Source organism: Pagrus major, chromosome 17 (assembly GCF_040436345.1).
Source record: "Pagrus major chromosome 17, Pma_NU_1.0".
Lineage (NCBI taxonomy): Eukaryota > Metazoa > Chordata > Actinopteri > Spariformes > Sparidae > Pagrus > Pagrus major.
This window is the reverse complement of record NC_133231.1, coordinates 16,730,391-16,746,996: the sequence shown is the minus strand read 5'-3', so window position 1 is coordinate 16,746,996 and position 16,606 is coordinate 16,730,391. Positions and strand designations below refer to the sequence as shown.

Genomic DNA, 16,606 nt, shown 5'->3' with positions numbered 1-16,606 from the left:
CTAACAATTTTTACTTTTTACGTTACTCAAATAGACTGTATAAAACTGCTCCCTGACATATCTCAAACTGATCTGCTCAACAAATCCTGGAAAAGACTGTTGTTTCATACTGAAGACACATTTTTAATGAACGACAGTGGTACATGCTAAACTCACAGATTTTTTTTGCGAAGCTGCAGCAGTGTTCGGATTGCATTAGCAGTAAATTAAGACAGCGCTCTGCAGTTTCTTTTCTTGTAAAAAGCCTGGTGTTATCGGTATTGAAGGTTTTGTCAAGAGCTTATTATTTGGTGAGAAAACATTCTCACTGTGGAAACCCTAAAATACATCTACCCTGACATCACACAACAATGGCAGCATGTATGGCAAGGGGGTTAGAATGTATTTTGAGATGACAGTATTGGTATAGGCTAGCGAATGGAATATTTAGATAGGTTTCCGAGTATAAAAGTACCGTATAGTAATGGCATCTGTCACAGGCCACGGTGCATGTGCCACATACTGTGCCGAGTTATGTGGTCTAAAGTGCAATCCTGGGGCATTATACAGTTGGACTTGATTTGTATGAAAATACAGTATGTAAAATTTACCATATTAGGAAAAAAATTATTTCAGGCAACAAGACTTAATTTTTCTTTGAATCCTCACATAAGGCAGAACTTTTTCATGTTGAAATCCATTTACATTAAATAGATTTTTGGGAAGCTGTCTTTTTCAATTTAAGAACCTAGATTCAAAACAGTGTATTCAGGTCTTTTAACAGTTCACTTGTAAACAGTTTGCAAGGTGCATTTTTGTGGATGTTGAATATCTGCACAGCCTTGGATTTCTCTGAATGAAACCACTGTAGAGACAAAATACAGTAAAACATCAAGACAACCTCAAGAGCAGCTTTTCATGACAGAAAAATAAGCATTAATACAATGTTCTGTGGTAATCACATTTACATCCTGAAATATGAAATCTCATACAATTAAGCACAGTGTATATATTTATTTGCTTTTCTTACAACTTTATAGTACAATACATTTCAAGTTATTTAGTGTCAATATTTCTTTGTTGCAAAATATCAGTGTCACCTTTCATGCGACATCCAAGTGTACAAATTTCACAGATGAATCCTGCCGCCCATGATCTGTGTCTTTACCCACGATTTCTCAATGTCACCTCATGCGTCATTTTTCCTTCTGTTTTGTTTATATATGCAAGGAGGAGGCTGCACTGCCTGGAGTTCAATTGTTTGTGCCAAAGAAACATCAGTTTATCTTGGTCAGCCATGTTTATTGTTTGCTTGGAGGTCAGAAGTTTGAATTTTTAACTAGGAAATATTAACCTCCAGTTTTTACTGGAACACAACATCAGTGTGTATTGAAGGCAGCTCATGGCCAGTGTTTGCCTACTGTCTATGCTGGCTTCGTTATACAGCCTACACTCTGTTCCGCCTCCTTTTTAACCCTCTGAATTTGTTGCTAACTATAACCCTGTTTCAGATCTAGTTAAAGACTGTTTTCATCACACCTGCTCTGCCTCCCGAGTCTGCTTTTGGCTATCAAATCTGTGATCTGCGGTGTTGGCACTTGTTTGTGTACATCTGAGTGCATCGACTCGGCATGTGGTAATATAATTAGCTTAACCTCACTCTCCTTTACGTTGCGTACGTGCATATGTAAGGGCGGAGTAAGTGGGTGGCTGTGCACGTTTGCATGCCCTTGAGAGGCAGGCAGGTTTGGGCAGCGAGGTATTTGTGTTAGAAAACAGGGAGATCAATAACATCTTGAAAAAAGAGAGCAACCTCAGGGATGCAATCGCACCACTTGAAGGGAAAGGAGAGAGGAAAGCGGAAACTGTTGCCTATGTTTATCAAAACAATGGATTGCAGCAGGGGATATCAATCTATTTTTCACCACATTCTGTGAAAAGATACAGCACAAACATGAAATCAAAGCTCAGGGGAAATAGACATTAAAAACATTTATATCCATGGAGACCTGTCCATTTGGCTGCAATAAACTATACTTTTTTTTTTTTTTTTTTGGCTATTAGACAGTTGAGAGCAGGCAGAGCTAACTAATCAAAGGACACAATCACAAACCAGCAGAGCATGGACAAAACTATCTTTGGATATGTGTTTTTTGGTCATGTCTTACTCATTTTACATATGAACCTGAACGTAAAGAGATTTGTTCCAAACACTAGATATTTTAGAAAAGTAATAGCTTGTCTACTAAAATACATTTTAATTAATCAAAACATAAAATATTGCAAATCCTATTTAAATATTTTTCAGGTTAGGATCGTCTGCATTTTTAGAATAAATAGTTATGTACAGCTGGGTTTTTTCTCTCAAAATAATGAGTGAATCAAGCCCTCAATAATCAGCAACCACCATGTCATCAGAGGTCAGTTCACAGGTTGCTGGCCTTATTCATCTCTTCCATTGGCGGGTTCCTCTCCCAGCCCTGTCGAATGCGGGTAAGGGTTCGGTCCACGCAGGGGAAGAGGAGCAGCGCCTTGAGCACCAGCACCACAGAAGGCACAATCAGACACAGCATGTAGCCAGGAGGTGTGTACCATTTGTAGGTAGAGGCACGAAGAAATTTGTCCCAGCCGTAAAGGTAGCCATGTGCTGTGCATATCATCAGGGTCAGATGGCCCAGCTTCGACTGAGAAAAAAAAAAAAAAAAAGTATTTTAGACATTTTAGGAAATATGCATATGGGTTTTCTTGCCATGAAGATTGATACCACTCTCGTGTCTCATCAGTAAATATGTAGCTAACCTGGTTAGCTTAGTGTAGCATGAAAGGAAACAGGAGAAAACAAAAAGTCTGCCTATCAGCACCTCTTTAACTTACATATATGCCTTTCACACTTGGCTGACATTTCACATTTGGCTCTTGTCTTCTGTGGGAGAGGGTACAATCGGCCGTCTACAATGACTCTGGGTATTTATCAGCAGAAACACCTGAATAAAGGTGCTAATTTTGGTGTAAAATGTTCCAATTGAAATGTACAGAATGCATGTAACAGGATTATGTAATCAGGACACAAAAAAGAGGTAACTGTATTTTGGTAACGTTACAGGAAAAAAAAAAAGATGTAATAAGACTACAGATACATTCAGCAAAAAAGGGGATGACTAACAGGATTACAATTTTAAAACCAAGAATCATTATTCTGTAACCATTCACCTGTGACCAGACAGAGTCAAGTTAGATTTTTTTTTTTTTTGTCCTGAATTCAGTCTTTATGTTAAGCTAAGCAAACACAAATTGAAATTTTGCTCAAGAATGAGAGATTCACTGTGATTCACTGTGACTTAAAAAAGATTTTTTTGGTGATGTCACACTTGCTGAAGTTAACTCAGTGGCATTTTTCTGATAGATTGAAAGATGAATGTCAGACTATTTTCTGTTCTTGTTGAATCTTCAAGTGTTACAAATAGCTTAGGATGCAAATTGTCTCACAGCTGAATAAATAATTGGTTTAGCAGCACCAGTGGCCTTTGAAGCCTGGTTACTGTTAATTACTTGGATAACGTGTTTAATTTTACATTATTAGCATTTGGCTGCTGATGTTCTCATCCACAGTGACTTACAATAAGTGCAAACAACACAATAAGGAAACATTCATATTAATGCTATGCAGCAATGACCCCTGCCCCTATAATGATAATCAGGGATCATATTTAACAAATTTAAAACAGCAGTTCACTCCAGATGTTAGCATTAACACGTATAATGAAAAATGTACACTCCTCTGTTGACAGCCCTATTATGTAAATTGTTACCTTTTTATTGTATGTTTTTCAGGACTCTTATCACCAGATCATGAGGATTATCTTGACCTAGACCGCTATCTCTGAATCTCATTCCCTATCTGAGGTCTACCTATGGACCTGACCTTTACACAAATGGACCTGTGACCTGTATTAAACAATCTCCTCCTACGGGATTATACCGGGTATCATAATTCTATTTAATGAATAACTTAACATTTAAATCCTGGGCTAAAGTCAGCCAGGCTCTCTCTCTTTGTGTGCCTCTGCTGGGAACTTAGTTAACTAGGCACCGGGGACCTGACTGCCAGTGACATATTGCTTTTACAACACTTTAATAACTCTGATGAAAACTTGGACACTCCAAATATAGATTATCATAAAGGCACGTTTTTTACTGATAGTAAGCACCTGACTGATACGTTCTATAGGCATAAAGGTGAACACAGGCGCGTACACACCCACGCTTACACATGCACTTAAAGGACTGTACATTTCCAGCTGTGCTCTGACCTGAATGAAGCTGAACTCTCTCCAGCTGAGAGTGCCTCCCACAGAAGGCAAGGATGTTAGTCCTAGCAGGACATAAAGGAAGAAGCCCATGACTCCCAGCACATAGAATGAGTCTGTGCCCCATGCTTCTGTATTATCAAAGTCAAACGGGGTGGTTTTATTGTTCTTCATCTGAGAAAGACAGAGAGACAGCACTGTAAGTATGGTGACTCTCAATACCAAGTGCCTCTATGTACAGGATTGTAGAAACACTGCAGGGTTTGAACCAGCCTGCTGTACCTCATTCACCACACCCGAGATGATTTTGTGTCTGACGGAATAGCGAATAGGAATGATGAATGTATGGATGACATGGAGCAAAGCAAGGCCCAGTGCAACCAGACCCATCTGCTTTCTGCACAACATCCAGCGGTCAAGCCAATTGGGGAAACGCCTGGAAAATGCAAAGGTGAGCTCAACACTTACAGTCAATAATGATACACCTTTTGCAACAAATAGCACAGTTAGTGAGTATTTTCTGTCTTAGTTTGAAGTCTGACCTGTACTTGGTCCCTCTGTAGAGCTGAAGGAAGGCAGCTATGCAGCCAGGCAGGTAACACAGAGCCAGCATGATGAGAGACACTATTGGAAACACCTAGAAGATTGGAGCATAAACACAAAACACATCATCATCAACATACCATCTACACAACACTAAGCGAGAAGAGGGGCAAATCTTTACCTTGTTGGCCAGGGATACCATGATTCTGTAGGAGATGTCTTTCCCCTGTTCAACGTATGCATAGATGACATCTCTAATGAGCAAATAGAAGAAGAAGAAGGTGATGAGGCCGAGGGCCACGCTCAGCGGCAGCCTCCACTCTGGGAAAAGCCGCAGGGGGAAGTCCTCCAGCTCTCTGGCTGCTGACAGAGACCCTTTGTCTGAAACAGTGAGGCCCAGCTTGGTTGCCATCTCAGCTACTGCCCGCTTTGCTTCCGCACTGTTCCCACAGAGGAACACCTGGAACACAGAGGAGTGGGTTATTTTTGAAACTGGCCTGCAGTATAGTCATAGGTTTTCTCATCATAAGGATCAAATACCATGACAACCAACAAAGAGTTAGCCCATCTTGCAATATTTTCCATCTTCTTAAAACTGTGCCACTCAGCCCCAAGACACAAATATACTTATACTTATATTTTTTTAAGGTTGAATAATTTCCTTAAAAACCTGGGCATGGTAGGTTTTAGCAAACATGTTCAAACAAGAGAAAACAGTGTATTTGTTATGAAGTATTTTCAGCCGCAGATTTGGTGCGCTAGCGAGTAATTACAGTTGCAGAACGATGTGTGTGGGACTGATTAAAAATAATCTACAGTGCCCACGTTCATCGCAATGAAAGAACATATCTCCCAGTCCAACAGCATGACCCATTGGTGTGTTTTTGATAGTTTGGAGGTCTATTGCACAGAAGAATAAGCTATCTCAGGCTATGGCGTATTGGGATAAGCTCATTGTGAGGTTTCGTTTTTTCACATGGGATTTGTTGACAAGGAGAAATATTGCCAAACGTATCTTTGCATGTGGAAGAAGTATTCAGATCAAGAAGAAGCCAATATAAAAATACTTAGTTACAAGAAAAAGTCCTGACTGAAAAATCCTAATAAAGGAAAAGTACATAGCAACATGTAGTTTAAGTATTAAACTAAAAGAACTGGTTTGGTATTTCTGATATATGTATTCTTATAAGTGATATCATTAGATTGTTCTCGTTCAAACTACTTGATATACCGTTTGGGGACACCAGATAAATCTGAGGGGTCATGAGATGATAAATGGGAGAGGAGAGAAGAAAAAGCACAGTTCTGATAAGAAAAAACTTTTTCTCTAATCTTTGATATTTTGGTAAGATATTGGATTGTTTGAACATTTACCGAAATGAAACCATGTGAGAAGTTTCAAGGGAAAAATCACAATTTGGTGGAGCTGTTAACTCATAGACATCTGAAGTGTGACGCTGACTACACACTGCTATATTTTTATTGTAAGGGGTCAGAAGCCAAAAAGGTTGGAACCACTGGTTTAGTCTTTAACAATGTGTTATAATTGAAAGGTTTGTTATATTATCTATTGTTCAAAAGGTAGAAGAGAAGAGTGGAAGGATAAAGGAACATGAAATGGAAATACTCCGGTAAACTGCAAAAATTGTACTTAAAGGGTAACTCCACTAATTTTACACATTAACATGTGTTTACAGGTCTTGGGGAGTAGTACGGCATATGTGATAAAAGTAGTATAAAGCCCTTTGTGGCTCCAGAGGACGCTGCAAGTAATCTGATAAATGTCTCCAGTGATGTCACTCAGTTGCATTGTGGGTAATGTAGGCACCAGGTTTTGAAAAAGGAAGAAGAATGCTATAAGAAAAAAGGTGATATCTCTGGTTCTGCTCTGCTGTTTGTTTTAAATTGTCCATAATGAGTCCAACAATGTTATAGGAGTGCAATGCTAGACCAGTGGACTTCTTTTCAAAACATGGGGCCTAGATTACCCACAATGCAACTTAGCCACTTAGTGACATCACTGGAGGTATTTGTTTTTAGATTACATGCAGCTTCCTGCAGAGACACAAAAGGCTTTATACTACTTTTTTTTAAATATTTGCAGGAGAACTCTCCAAGACCTGTATACTAACCTTAAAGTTAAACATTGGTGGTTACCCTAAGTATAGTACTTTAGTACATTTACTTATACTTGATACTTTACATCGCTGCTTATCTTTAATATTAGATTTTTATATATCATGCAGGCAAAAACTATTTTTGTGCGGGAAGCACTGTCTCTAAAAATCTTAAACTACCAGCAAGTACTTGTGCATCTTACTATAATTGCTATTGCTATAACTGCAATTATGAAGTCTAGCAGTCAGTCCTTAAAAAAACAAGCACATCTTTTCCACAAAAGTGCCTCAGAATAATAATAATAACAATAATAATAATAATAAACAGAAATATTTTCCACTGGCTGCATTCTGATCAGCTTTTATTTTCTAGTTGCTAATAATTACCCTCAGATTATTGTTAGATGACTCACCAGCCCTGTTTGGAACATGTAGCGCATGAGTGTTTGTCTACAGAATTACCCTTGTTGTTTGTTTGTTGATCTCCACAGTGCTGTTTCAGTGATTTTGAGAAGAAGCCTCTGGAAGTGTACGACTGTGTAAAGACATACTCTATATACATATGCCGCTCAGTATGTAATCCCATTTCTAGATCTCACCGTGCTGAAGCTTATTACCACACTCACGGCTCTGTGATAAGACGATTAAGTTGTTTGTAAGGGGGGGAAGAAAACCGAATCATACAAAGGAAGAGAGGTAGAGAGAGAGGGAGAGAGTAGTTTGACAGGCATATAGTGGAGTCAGTAGGATTGAGCAGTTTTCCCCCAGGTGTGTGTATAAGTGGACCGGGCAGCCAGCCATGTCTCCCTACATTACTGCACCAGGAACAGCAGGGGCTGGCCGACAGACTAAATCTCCATCTGAATGTAAATGTGACAGAGGCACTGCCCCGCTGTGGATCTAATCAAATTGCTGGCCGGGGAATAGTACACACTTACAAGCATGTGCGTGGATAGATACTGTACCTACATGTGCACTGATAAAGACACATTCAAACTCTCGCAGCTACCTGTTTTCAAAGAAAATAGAGCACTGCAGTGGTGTGTGTGTGTGTGTGTGTGTGTGTAGTAAGGTTGGGGTGGGGGGGTTGTTTGTGTTGAAGAGGATTCGAGGCAGATTCAGGTTTGGTCTCCAGAGGTTCCAGCATGTTTGTGTTGCTCTTTGTAGCTGCGAAACGGAAGCTGCAATAAACACTGGTCTTTCTACTTTGTAACATCATAAAGTGCGTTTGTTTGTTTGCATGTTTATGCGCTGTCCTCCTTTTCCTCTTGCATTGTTATGGAAAGACGGCAAAATCAATCATCTGCGGCAAACACAAAAGAAATCAATTCCTACATTTTGCACGACGTATGCCAAAGCCTTCATCTGATGTTATTAATAAGTCTGAGAGCCACTTATGCCATTGTAATCCAGGAAATGATGAAAGCAGTTATTGTTGACTCATGCCTCATCGTGAAAAGATCAAGTTGGTAATCTTTCCTCCTGTTCCTGCTCTGTCTTTGTATCCTTGCTCTCGTCAACCAAAGCCTTCCTTAAGGCTCGGAAGCTCCCTGGCTCTGTTTTTCGCCTTGATCCCACTGACATCTTTTAACAGATTCCTTATTTCCACTTCCACTCTCACCTGTTTTCCTGCCAGAAGTCCATTTTGCAGGGCCCAGGCAGACAGCGTGTTAAGGCCTTTCACCACAGCAGCTCCAGGGACCAGTCTGAAGAACACACAACAAGGACTTCAGTAGCTATTGTTTCTGTCTACAAATGCACAGACGGGGGCAGGAAGGGTCTCAAAATGGTGAGAATCAATGTTTCCACTTGAACAGAATAGACGCTCAGCGGGCCGTTATGCCGAGGGAGCTGCAACCTCGCAAACCTTTTCATTTCCTTCAGATTCAGTTGAGAGTTTTGATGTCTCATGCTGTAAGTGGTGTTTAGGCCCTTTCCTAAAAATACATCCAGCATTCAGACAAAATTGCCTCCACTGGTGGAAAGTGATCGCTGACATGTAAACCAGGATTTTTTCTCGAGAAACGTTGATGAACGATGACAAAAATACAAACATTACATTTATGAGTACGGGAAAATTGTATGTGGAGTGCAAGTATAAAGAAGCAGAAAATGGAAATACTAAAGTACAAATACCTCAACATTGTGCTTCAGTAAAGTACTTGACTAAATGTAATTAGTTACATTCTGTAATGCGTTTACAAGAGTCTGGTACCTCTGCAGGTAGGCGCCGTTGGCATCTTGGTACATGTCTTTCTTCAGGTTGTTGCTGAGGTCCACCAGCACCTTGTAGTCAAACCATCAGCATCGACAGAGGAGAGGAAACAAAAGATAAAAGTGGTTTAATCTATTCAATTAACTCTTATCTTATCTCACACGTATTCCTATTAAAATGAAGGGAGAATGTTGAGTAATTCAGAATTTGTGATAAAGTTGTGAACAGAATTGAGCTCATTACACTCCTGACTCCAAAAATGCTGATTATGCACAGTGTCCGGGGATTACAATGTGACTACAGTAATGCCTTAGCTTGCTTTACAAGCTGAGCCATCACTGTAACCACATGACCTTTTAGAGTAACAGAGAAAAGTGGAGTACATTCACTTCAGTGTTTGATTACAAACAGAGTAACTACCAGCCACGGCAACGTCGCTACTAATTTTGTCACCTTGTGAGTCTGTGTGCGTTTTACTTTTTACTTTTTAAGACTCTGGTTTTATTTTTTTGAAGTGCTGAAATGTTTAAATCTTGGTTTCCCATGTTGATCATTATAAGTTGTTTACTTGACCCACATTGATTTGCCTTTAATATCATAACTCCGCCTTTAAGAGATTTAAGGTGTTTCAATTACAAGTGAACACAGTAGTACAACTTGTGCTACAGGAAAATATGCACATTGATTTTATGATGGACAAGGACTGATGTGTAATTCCTAACTTTTGAAGTAGCCCTAACAATGGCAATGTCTCAGAGACTCTGGTGTAATACCACATGTTACAACACTACATCCACCACAGTTACTCAGGAGGATGTAGAACAACTGTGGAAGGAAAGGGCATTAATTAATGAGCCTGATCTGAGTCGTGGATTTTATTGTGGTTAATAATAAATTACTTGAGAACAAGCTGTTAGACACAGTGTTAGTTCTTACCTGCTAATCTGCATACTGACAACTTACTTCTCTGGCCCCTCCAGAGATCTCATGATAATCTTGAAGGGTGATTTAAAGACATAATGTACCTCCAATACACAAGATAAGTAATTTTTCTGACTTATTTTTGGCTTCTTGTTGAACACTGGATACTTAAACCTGTTTAAGCCTTTGTTTAATCTGAGAGAGATTCATTCTTTGGTGAATATTCTAAAAAGTAAGCGACGCACGCAATATGTAATGCGCAGGTTTGGGTAGTAACGGATCACATGTAATCAAGATTATGTAATCAGATTATAAAAAAGTAGCAACCATAAAATCATCATTTTAAAGTCACATTGTTATAATGTAGATTACTTGATTACATTTGGTATTAAGCCTATAAAAACTTTTCATGAAAACCAATGTTCTATTAACTCATGAAAAGCACGCTACTGTTTTTGTCAGGGTAATTTGATTTGACCAGTGTAAATGCTAAAAATACAAAAAGCATTGCGATATGTTTAAAGAGAAAAAAGACGATTTGTGGAGCTCAGTTTCCTGTAGCTGTCCATCTATTTGTTTCAAGGTGCAATATTTTTTCAGTGTTTGATTTTGAAGTAATTCAAAAGTATTCCGATCAGATTACTTTTTTCGTAATCCAGTGGATTACATTACTAATCACAAGAATTGATATGTTATTTTGATTCAGTAACTGACTACATTTCAGTAATCTGACCCGTGATGAGTAGGCTGATGATCTGAAACAGAGTAGGAATCACTGACTTAGTTGATACTGATGTATCAGGCAATAGCGTATAAGGGTGGGTGGAAGGCCTAAACAGTCATGGGTGGATCATATTATTTCAATAATTTTATCACATTATACATTTGATTTGTTTTCTCTAAATCACAAGTTATTTAAGTCATTATATGAAATAACAAGCGTTCTTTCCTGAGATAATGAGGTTAATTAATCCATTGTCACAATTAAGCAAAAGATTCTTCCCTCCTATTCATTAACGTCTATTTGATAAGCAGTGCCATGCCAGCATGCATACACGGCATTCTAACAAGCGTAGCAACTTTGTATTGTGTATGTAATGGTCCACGCTTTCTCACGAGTGGTTATCTTGGGAAAACAACATTGTTATCTTGTAATAATGACATAAATAACTCGTGATCTTGAAAAAACAAATGAAATTGAGGTCGTTATCACAGGAAAACAGAGGAAATAATATATTTGACCTTTTAGGGTTTCCGTACACAACCAAAAAACATATCACTGCTTCTTTAGTATGCGTGTTACTAATTTTGTTGTCCCCCAAAATGAGTCACTGTGAGCTGTTATTGAGAATGCTTCAGTATTACTCCATGATTATCTTACATTAACTGAAGTTTTGTAACTATTTCACAACAGGGATAAAATGTAGTAGCTGGTATGTAGATAATAATTTATCTACAATGCTTGTTAATCATTGTTTACAAGCCACTTATCACATAATTCACAGAACAGAGTTCACTGAGAGCAAACATTTTGCTTGATCGTCGATAGATTCACAGTTGTGGAAGATCTAAAAAATATTCTCTAACTTTGTAAGCTTAGTTCTCACCTTCCTGATTTGCTTCCTGCAAATGCTCAAGATTTTATGTATCTTATTGTGACAGATTGTATATTCACCTTTCCTTCGAGATGAGGTGCGAGGGTCTCCAGGAATTCATAGTGTTCTCTGTGAACACAGACAAAGATCAGACTGGCTGACTTTGCGGCTGCTGCGTGGGTCATCACCTTTAAGAAAGACACATGAGCAAAATTATCATTCCTTTTCTTGAAAGTCTCCGAGTGTTGTGTCATGCCATGTGTTGTACCTGAGCACCCTGAGGCAGGGGGCCACAGCTGTGAGGTCTGCGGCTGCCGTACACCACCCTGTAGCCAGACTGGAGCAGACGCAGGCCTAGAGAGCGCCCCAAGTCTCCCGTCCCGAAGATACACAGCAGCTCTGGCACAGGGGCAGCTGCTGTGCCCACAGGATGCAGCGACACGCTCTCTGGCCTCATTTCACTCGGCCCTGTCATGGTCACAGACTGACTTGGTCAGTGCTCCCTGCTGTGTAGTTATACTGCTGTGGAATCTGACCTGTACACCGCCCCTCCCTGATTGTCTTCAGATTTTTAACCCTTTTCTTCCTTGCTGCAACAGTGTATTGTGTGAGTGGTGAGGTGTATTTGTTTATTACACCTGTAAATATCACGAGTTAAGGAGTGCACCTGCATGTCTCTTATCATATGATTATGTATTTGTTTCTGTGAGTCATCACCCAACAACCTTAGAGTACATTTATATCTTTTTATTATTGCTTCCAAGAGATTGATTGATACAGCAGGACTTTGAATCGTAAATCCCTTGGATGCAGAACCATCTGTGCTCTGTAACATTAACCTCTGATTCACATTTTTTGAAACATTTTATGACATCTTAGAAACACAGACTGCTTTAAAGACATTATCTAGTTCAGCCTGAATTTGACTTTCACATTCAACAGGGAAAAAAAAATCTTTTTCTGCTGCTTTCCAGGGCTGTCTTATTCTATTTCTTCTGTTTCCACACTAGACATGGTGCCACGTGGGAGATCCGGGCCCACAGATTCATTATCATTTCAAAACCCACTGTTCCAACCAAACGACTGGCAAGAGAATTTTTGCAAATTTAGTGTTCATGTCCCCGTGGCGAAAACATCTGCAAAGTTGTGACACGAACAGACTCAACAGAGCAGAAATGAAGCTTGGAACATATGTGTTTTGTGTGTGGCTGTTTTACTTTGTATAAATGCATGGTTTTGCTTGCGAGTGTTCGTCGGTGTGTGTGCGCTGAAATGGGTCAGGATGATCAGAGCTGAGCAGAGTCTCAGCTGTGATGTGCAGCACCTGGGGATTTGGCTCTGCAGACAGGGTGACTACCTGGCTGTAGAAATGACACATAGCATCACATCAACTTTACTGACTATTTGCACAAAAATACGCTCCTCGCCATAAAAGCAGCATCATCGAAATCACAATGTGCACATACATAGCCAGCGATATTTATGGCAGACAAGCAGCGCGTTACCGCAGGAGCTTTTACAGTCAAGTCCATAACTAAAGCATTAATGTCTACCTGGGGGGATATCGCAGCAAAATGAGAAATCATTTTATGCCTAACCTTTAAGGCATCCATTCACTTGTAGCACTGTTAGAATAGACCTGATAGCAGATCCACTCCGATGACTCATTTACTAGCTCTGCCCCCGGGAAATCTCTCCCTTCTTCTCTTCTTCTTTCTCTCTCTTCTCATCAACACCCTCCTATAGCATCTTTCTTTCTTTCTTTCTTTCTTTCTTTCTTTCTTTCTTTCTTTCTTTCTTTCTTTCTTTCTCACTCAGTCCCTCGTGCTACTCCATCTCTCTTTTCCAATCTTTTCTCTAAATTAACAACTATTGAAGTCAATGAGTAAATTCCAAGTGCAGCTGGCTGTAATGATGTCATCAAAGGCTGTGTTCGCTGTGTGTCTGTTTATAAGACCGGCCTCTTTGCTCTCAAGGTTATCAACCTTGATAACCTTATCAACCCCTCCACCTATAATCACATTGCACTGGTTCAACTCTTTTAAGGACAGTGATTTATTCTTGGAAGCGTGCTCTGACTGACTTAGCCTTGAGATTTCAGCCGTATTTTAATTGGTGACACCTGTGGTTACTGGTATCGATAAATGAGTTGTGTTTTTTTATTTAATGACATTTTATAAAGGTTCCTTGTTCCTGCATCCATGTGCTCCTGTATACTTTGGACTCTGATCCTGAAGTCTTTCTTGAGAGTGCCTTACTCTGAGAGCACCGGACAGGCCTTTAGCTCCATGTGAAGCAGTTAAGGTGAGTTAAACTCCTGAGAGGGCTGACAGGATTGATTTCATCACATTGTTTTCATAAAAGACGACGACAGAAAACAGTCAGCAATGTCTTCTGACAGCCAATTCTTACTCTGAACGCATCAAATACAGCAGCAGTGACCCTACAGAAGTACGTCACTTACGTTACATGAGTTACGAGACTGAAGGTAGATATTTTAAGTTACTTTAAGAATGGTCTTTTCCAAAAGTAGTTTTGCTGCCTAACCCTAACCAAGTTGTTTTCATAACCAAGTATTTTTGTGACTAAACCTAACCAAACTGTAACATAAGGTAACGTAACGTAACGCAACGCAACGTAACGTAACATAACGTAACAGAACTTAACAAAACTTAACGGAACAAAATGCAACAAAATGTAACATTATGTAAAGTAACAAAACTTACATAATAAAATGCAACCCATCAAAATGTCCTAATATTCAAACTATTTAACAAGCTTTATATTGAAAGTCAAACTGAACTGTTATTGTTAACTTGACGGCAGATCCATTCAGGTGCAAACCTGATTCTCAAGGGGAAGGTAAACCACTGACCAAGCTGCCGTATTTGACGAGCTGGGATTGAGAACGTGTTGTTTCCCTGTCTTCTGCATCAAATCCAGTTCGTGCATTGTGCAAACTATGGTACTTTTAAGTCCCTTGTATGAGTATGCATTTTTATTCCTGTGCAAGAAGGGAAGACTTCCCAGTAACAATGAAAACTTTACAGAAAGCTCCGTAGATATGCTGAATGTCTACTGCTGAAAAATTTGACAGCCACAAAAAGTTTCAAAATTTGGTTTGAAATAACAACATTTTTAAAACCGGTATATTTTCTAGCCACTTTGTGGTGAGGTTTAATTAATTATGGTGAGCGTGTTAGGAAACTTATTACACAGTGAGCGGACACACAGCAACATAAGCTATTCATTTGAGTTTGTGTTTCTCACCAGACAAATTCAAGTGCAACAGTCACTCTCCTTTTATTTTGTTTATGCCCTGCACCAATACTCAAGGGAAATAACTGGCTCTTTCTTTGCCAAATGTTCCACCATGTTCACCAGCTAATTATTTAGTTTCTGTACCATTTGGTTCTGAGAGGGACACACAATGGGTTTTTAAAGGGTTTTGTTTTTTTCCCTGTTCCCTTCTATGCCTGTAAGCAACACTGATGCAAGTAGTGAACCAAGACAGGACCATTAAACCAAAAAAAGAAGTTTTAAAGGAGCTAAAATAATTCCCAGAGCTGAAGGACACTGCAGAGTCCTGGGATAATTCTCTATCGACCCCTTTCACATTACGAAAAATTATTAAAGTAGCATTAATGATTAAAACATTAACTGTAACCCATGTATGCCAAACCCTAAATGTAGCCCTAACGTGAGCCAAATAAACTTTGATGGGTGGTGCAGTGACTGGAGAGAGGCATTGCTTGAGGGCTGAATCCAAAACATTTACAAGTTCTCCCCCATTTGCCAAGCTCTCTCTAATCAGCTAGTGTGTAGACCAAAATTTGTCTCCAAATGTGGTAAAACAAACACACGCAACTCTGATAGGTTCTTCAAGACTTGAGTCGTTGAAGGCTTCTGCAGAAGTCCAGAGAGGATTTGAAACCATGTGAGTATTTTATGCTTACCCGAAAACATCTTGCGACATTTAGCAGTGACGCTCCCTGGGACATGTTTACATCAGACACATGCTGAACTGCCATTTTTTAAATGCCAGGGCAGCATTGCTCATGTGAGAAACCAGGCTCAAATTTTGTTGGATCAGCCTGCAGTGCTTTACTGAAAAATTTTGCATGCAATAGTGAACATTAAACATTAATCTGGCACCTTAACAGACAAAAAAAAAGAGGAATTCTCATTTGCAACTCTCACTGACAACACTGCACTGCATGCACAAGAGTGAACCACTGTGCTGCTGAAGTCCAAATCCTGAGGGGAATGATTTGGGAGTTTCCAGCTGTTTCCAGCTGTCAGAGGGCACAGAGAATGATACGAGGCGCGGTTATTAAAGACAGTTTTGAGATACAGCGTGCATATTGTATGTAGATCCATGCTGCTAAAGTATAGCCCGCAGGATAGATGGGTTCTGAGGGATTTCTCTCACATGGTGGCTACTACTTTAATGCATTAGGTATGAGGTTCAGATTGAGGTTCTGACTGAGTTTTGAGGTTGTTGAAAAACCAGACAGTCAGAAAGGTACTGTATATACAATGAGACACAAAGACAGAAACAGAGAGAAAGAATAGCAGAGAGAGAGAGAGAGAGAGAGAAGCAGCGATGCAACTTATGGAAGCAGAAATTGTGCCTCTGTAGAACAAAGACGCTTGTTATAACCAGAGTTTCCCACAAGTATTCCCAGAAATATTCTATAAATATTCCATTACTGGCTTTCCAGACAGACACGCCTGGGATGTTCATTATGAAACACTTAGAATAGGTTTAAGGAGAATCAGAAACAGTTTGGATGAAAGTGTAACCTATTTCTGCACACATTTCTCTTGCTGCTGTAGGGCTGATGGCATTAATATATCTGTATAGTATGTACGGCACACATGCTTTTCTTGATGTTCTGGAATTTGTTATGTTTGTCGGTCTTTCCG

General features: G+C 39.5%; 1 protein-coding gene across 1 annotated transcript; it reads right to left on the bottom strand.

Moving 5' to 3' along the window:
* Nucleotides 1-978: 978 nt before the first annotated feature.
* On the bottom strand, nucleotides 979-12,152 carry steap4 (STEAP family member 4). Its single transcript, XM_073485368.1, has 9 exons — nucleotides 11,946-12,152; nucleotides 11,758-11,865; nucleotides 9,162-9,232; nucleotides 8,568-8,652; nucleotides 5,011-5,289; nucleotides 4,829-4,923; nucleotides 4,569-4,722; nucleotides 4,290-4,460; nucleotides 979-2,663 (listed from the first exon to the last, which is right to left on the bottom strand). Exons 1-9 carry the CDS (start codon nucleotides 12,150-12,152, stop codon nucleotides 2,406-2,408), a joined length of 1,428 nt encoding a protein of 475 aa, XP_073341469.1. The 3' UTR covers nucleotides 979-2,405.
* Nucleotides 12,153-16,606: the final 4,454 nt, after the last annotated feature.

Bases quoted from the DNA above. Each gene is read 5' to 3' on its own strand.
- steap4 (XM_073485368.1), bottom strand. From the start codon at position 12,152: ATGACAGGGCCGAGTGAAATGAGGCCAGAGAGCGTGTCGCTGCATCCT. The intron at 4,723-4,828 runs GTCAGACTTCAA...TGCATTTTCCAG, and splicing joins TACAGAGGGACCAAGTACAG to GCGTTTCCCCAATTGGCTTG. The intron at 2,664-4,289 runs GTCAGAGCACAG...TTTTTTTCTCAG, and splicing joins GAGAGTTCAGCTTCATTCAG to TCGAAGCTGGGCCATCTGAC.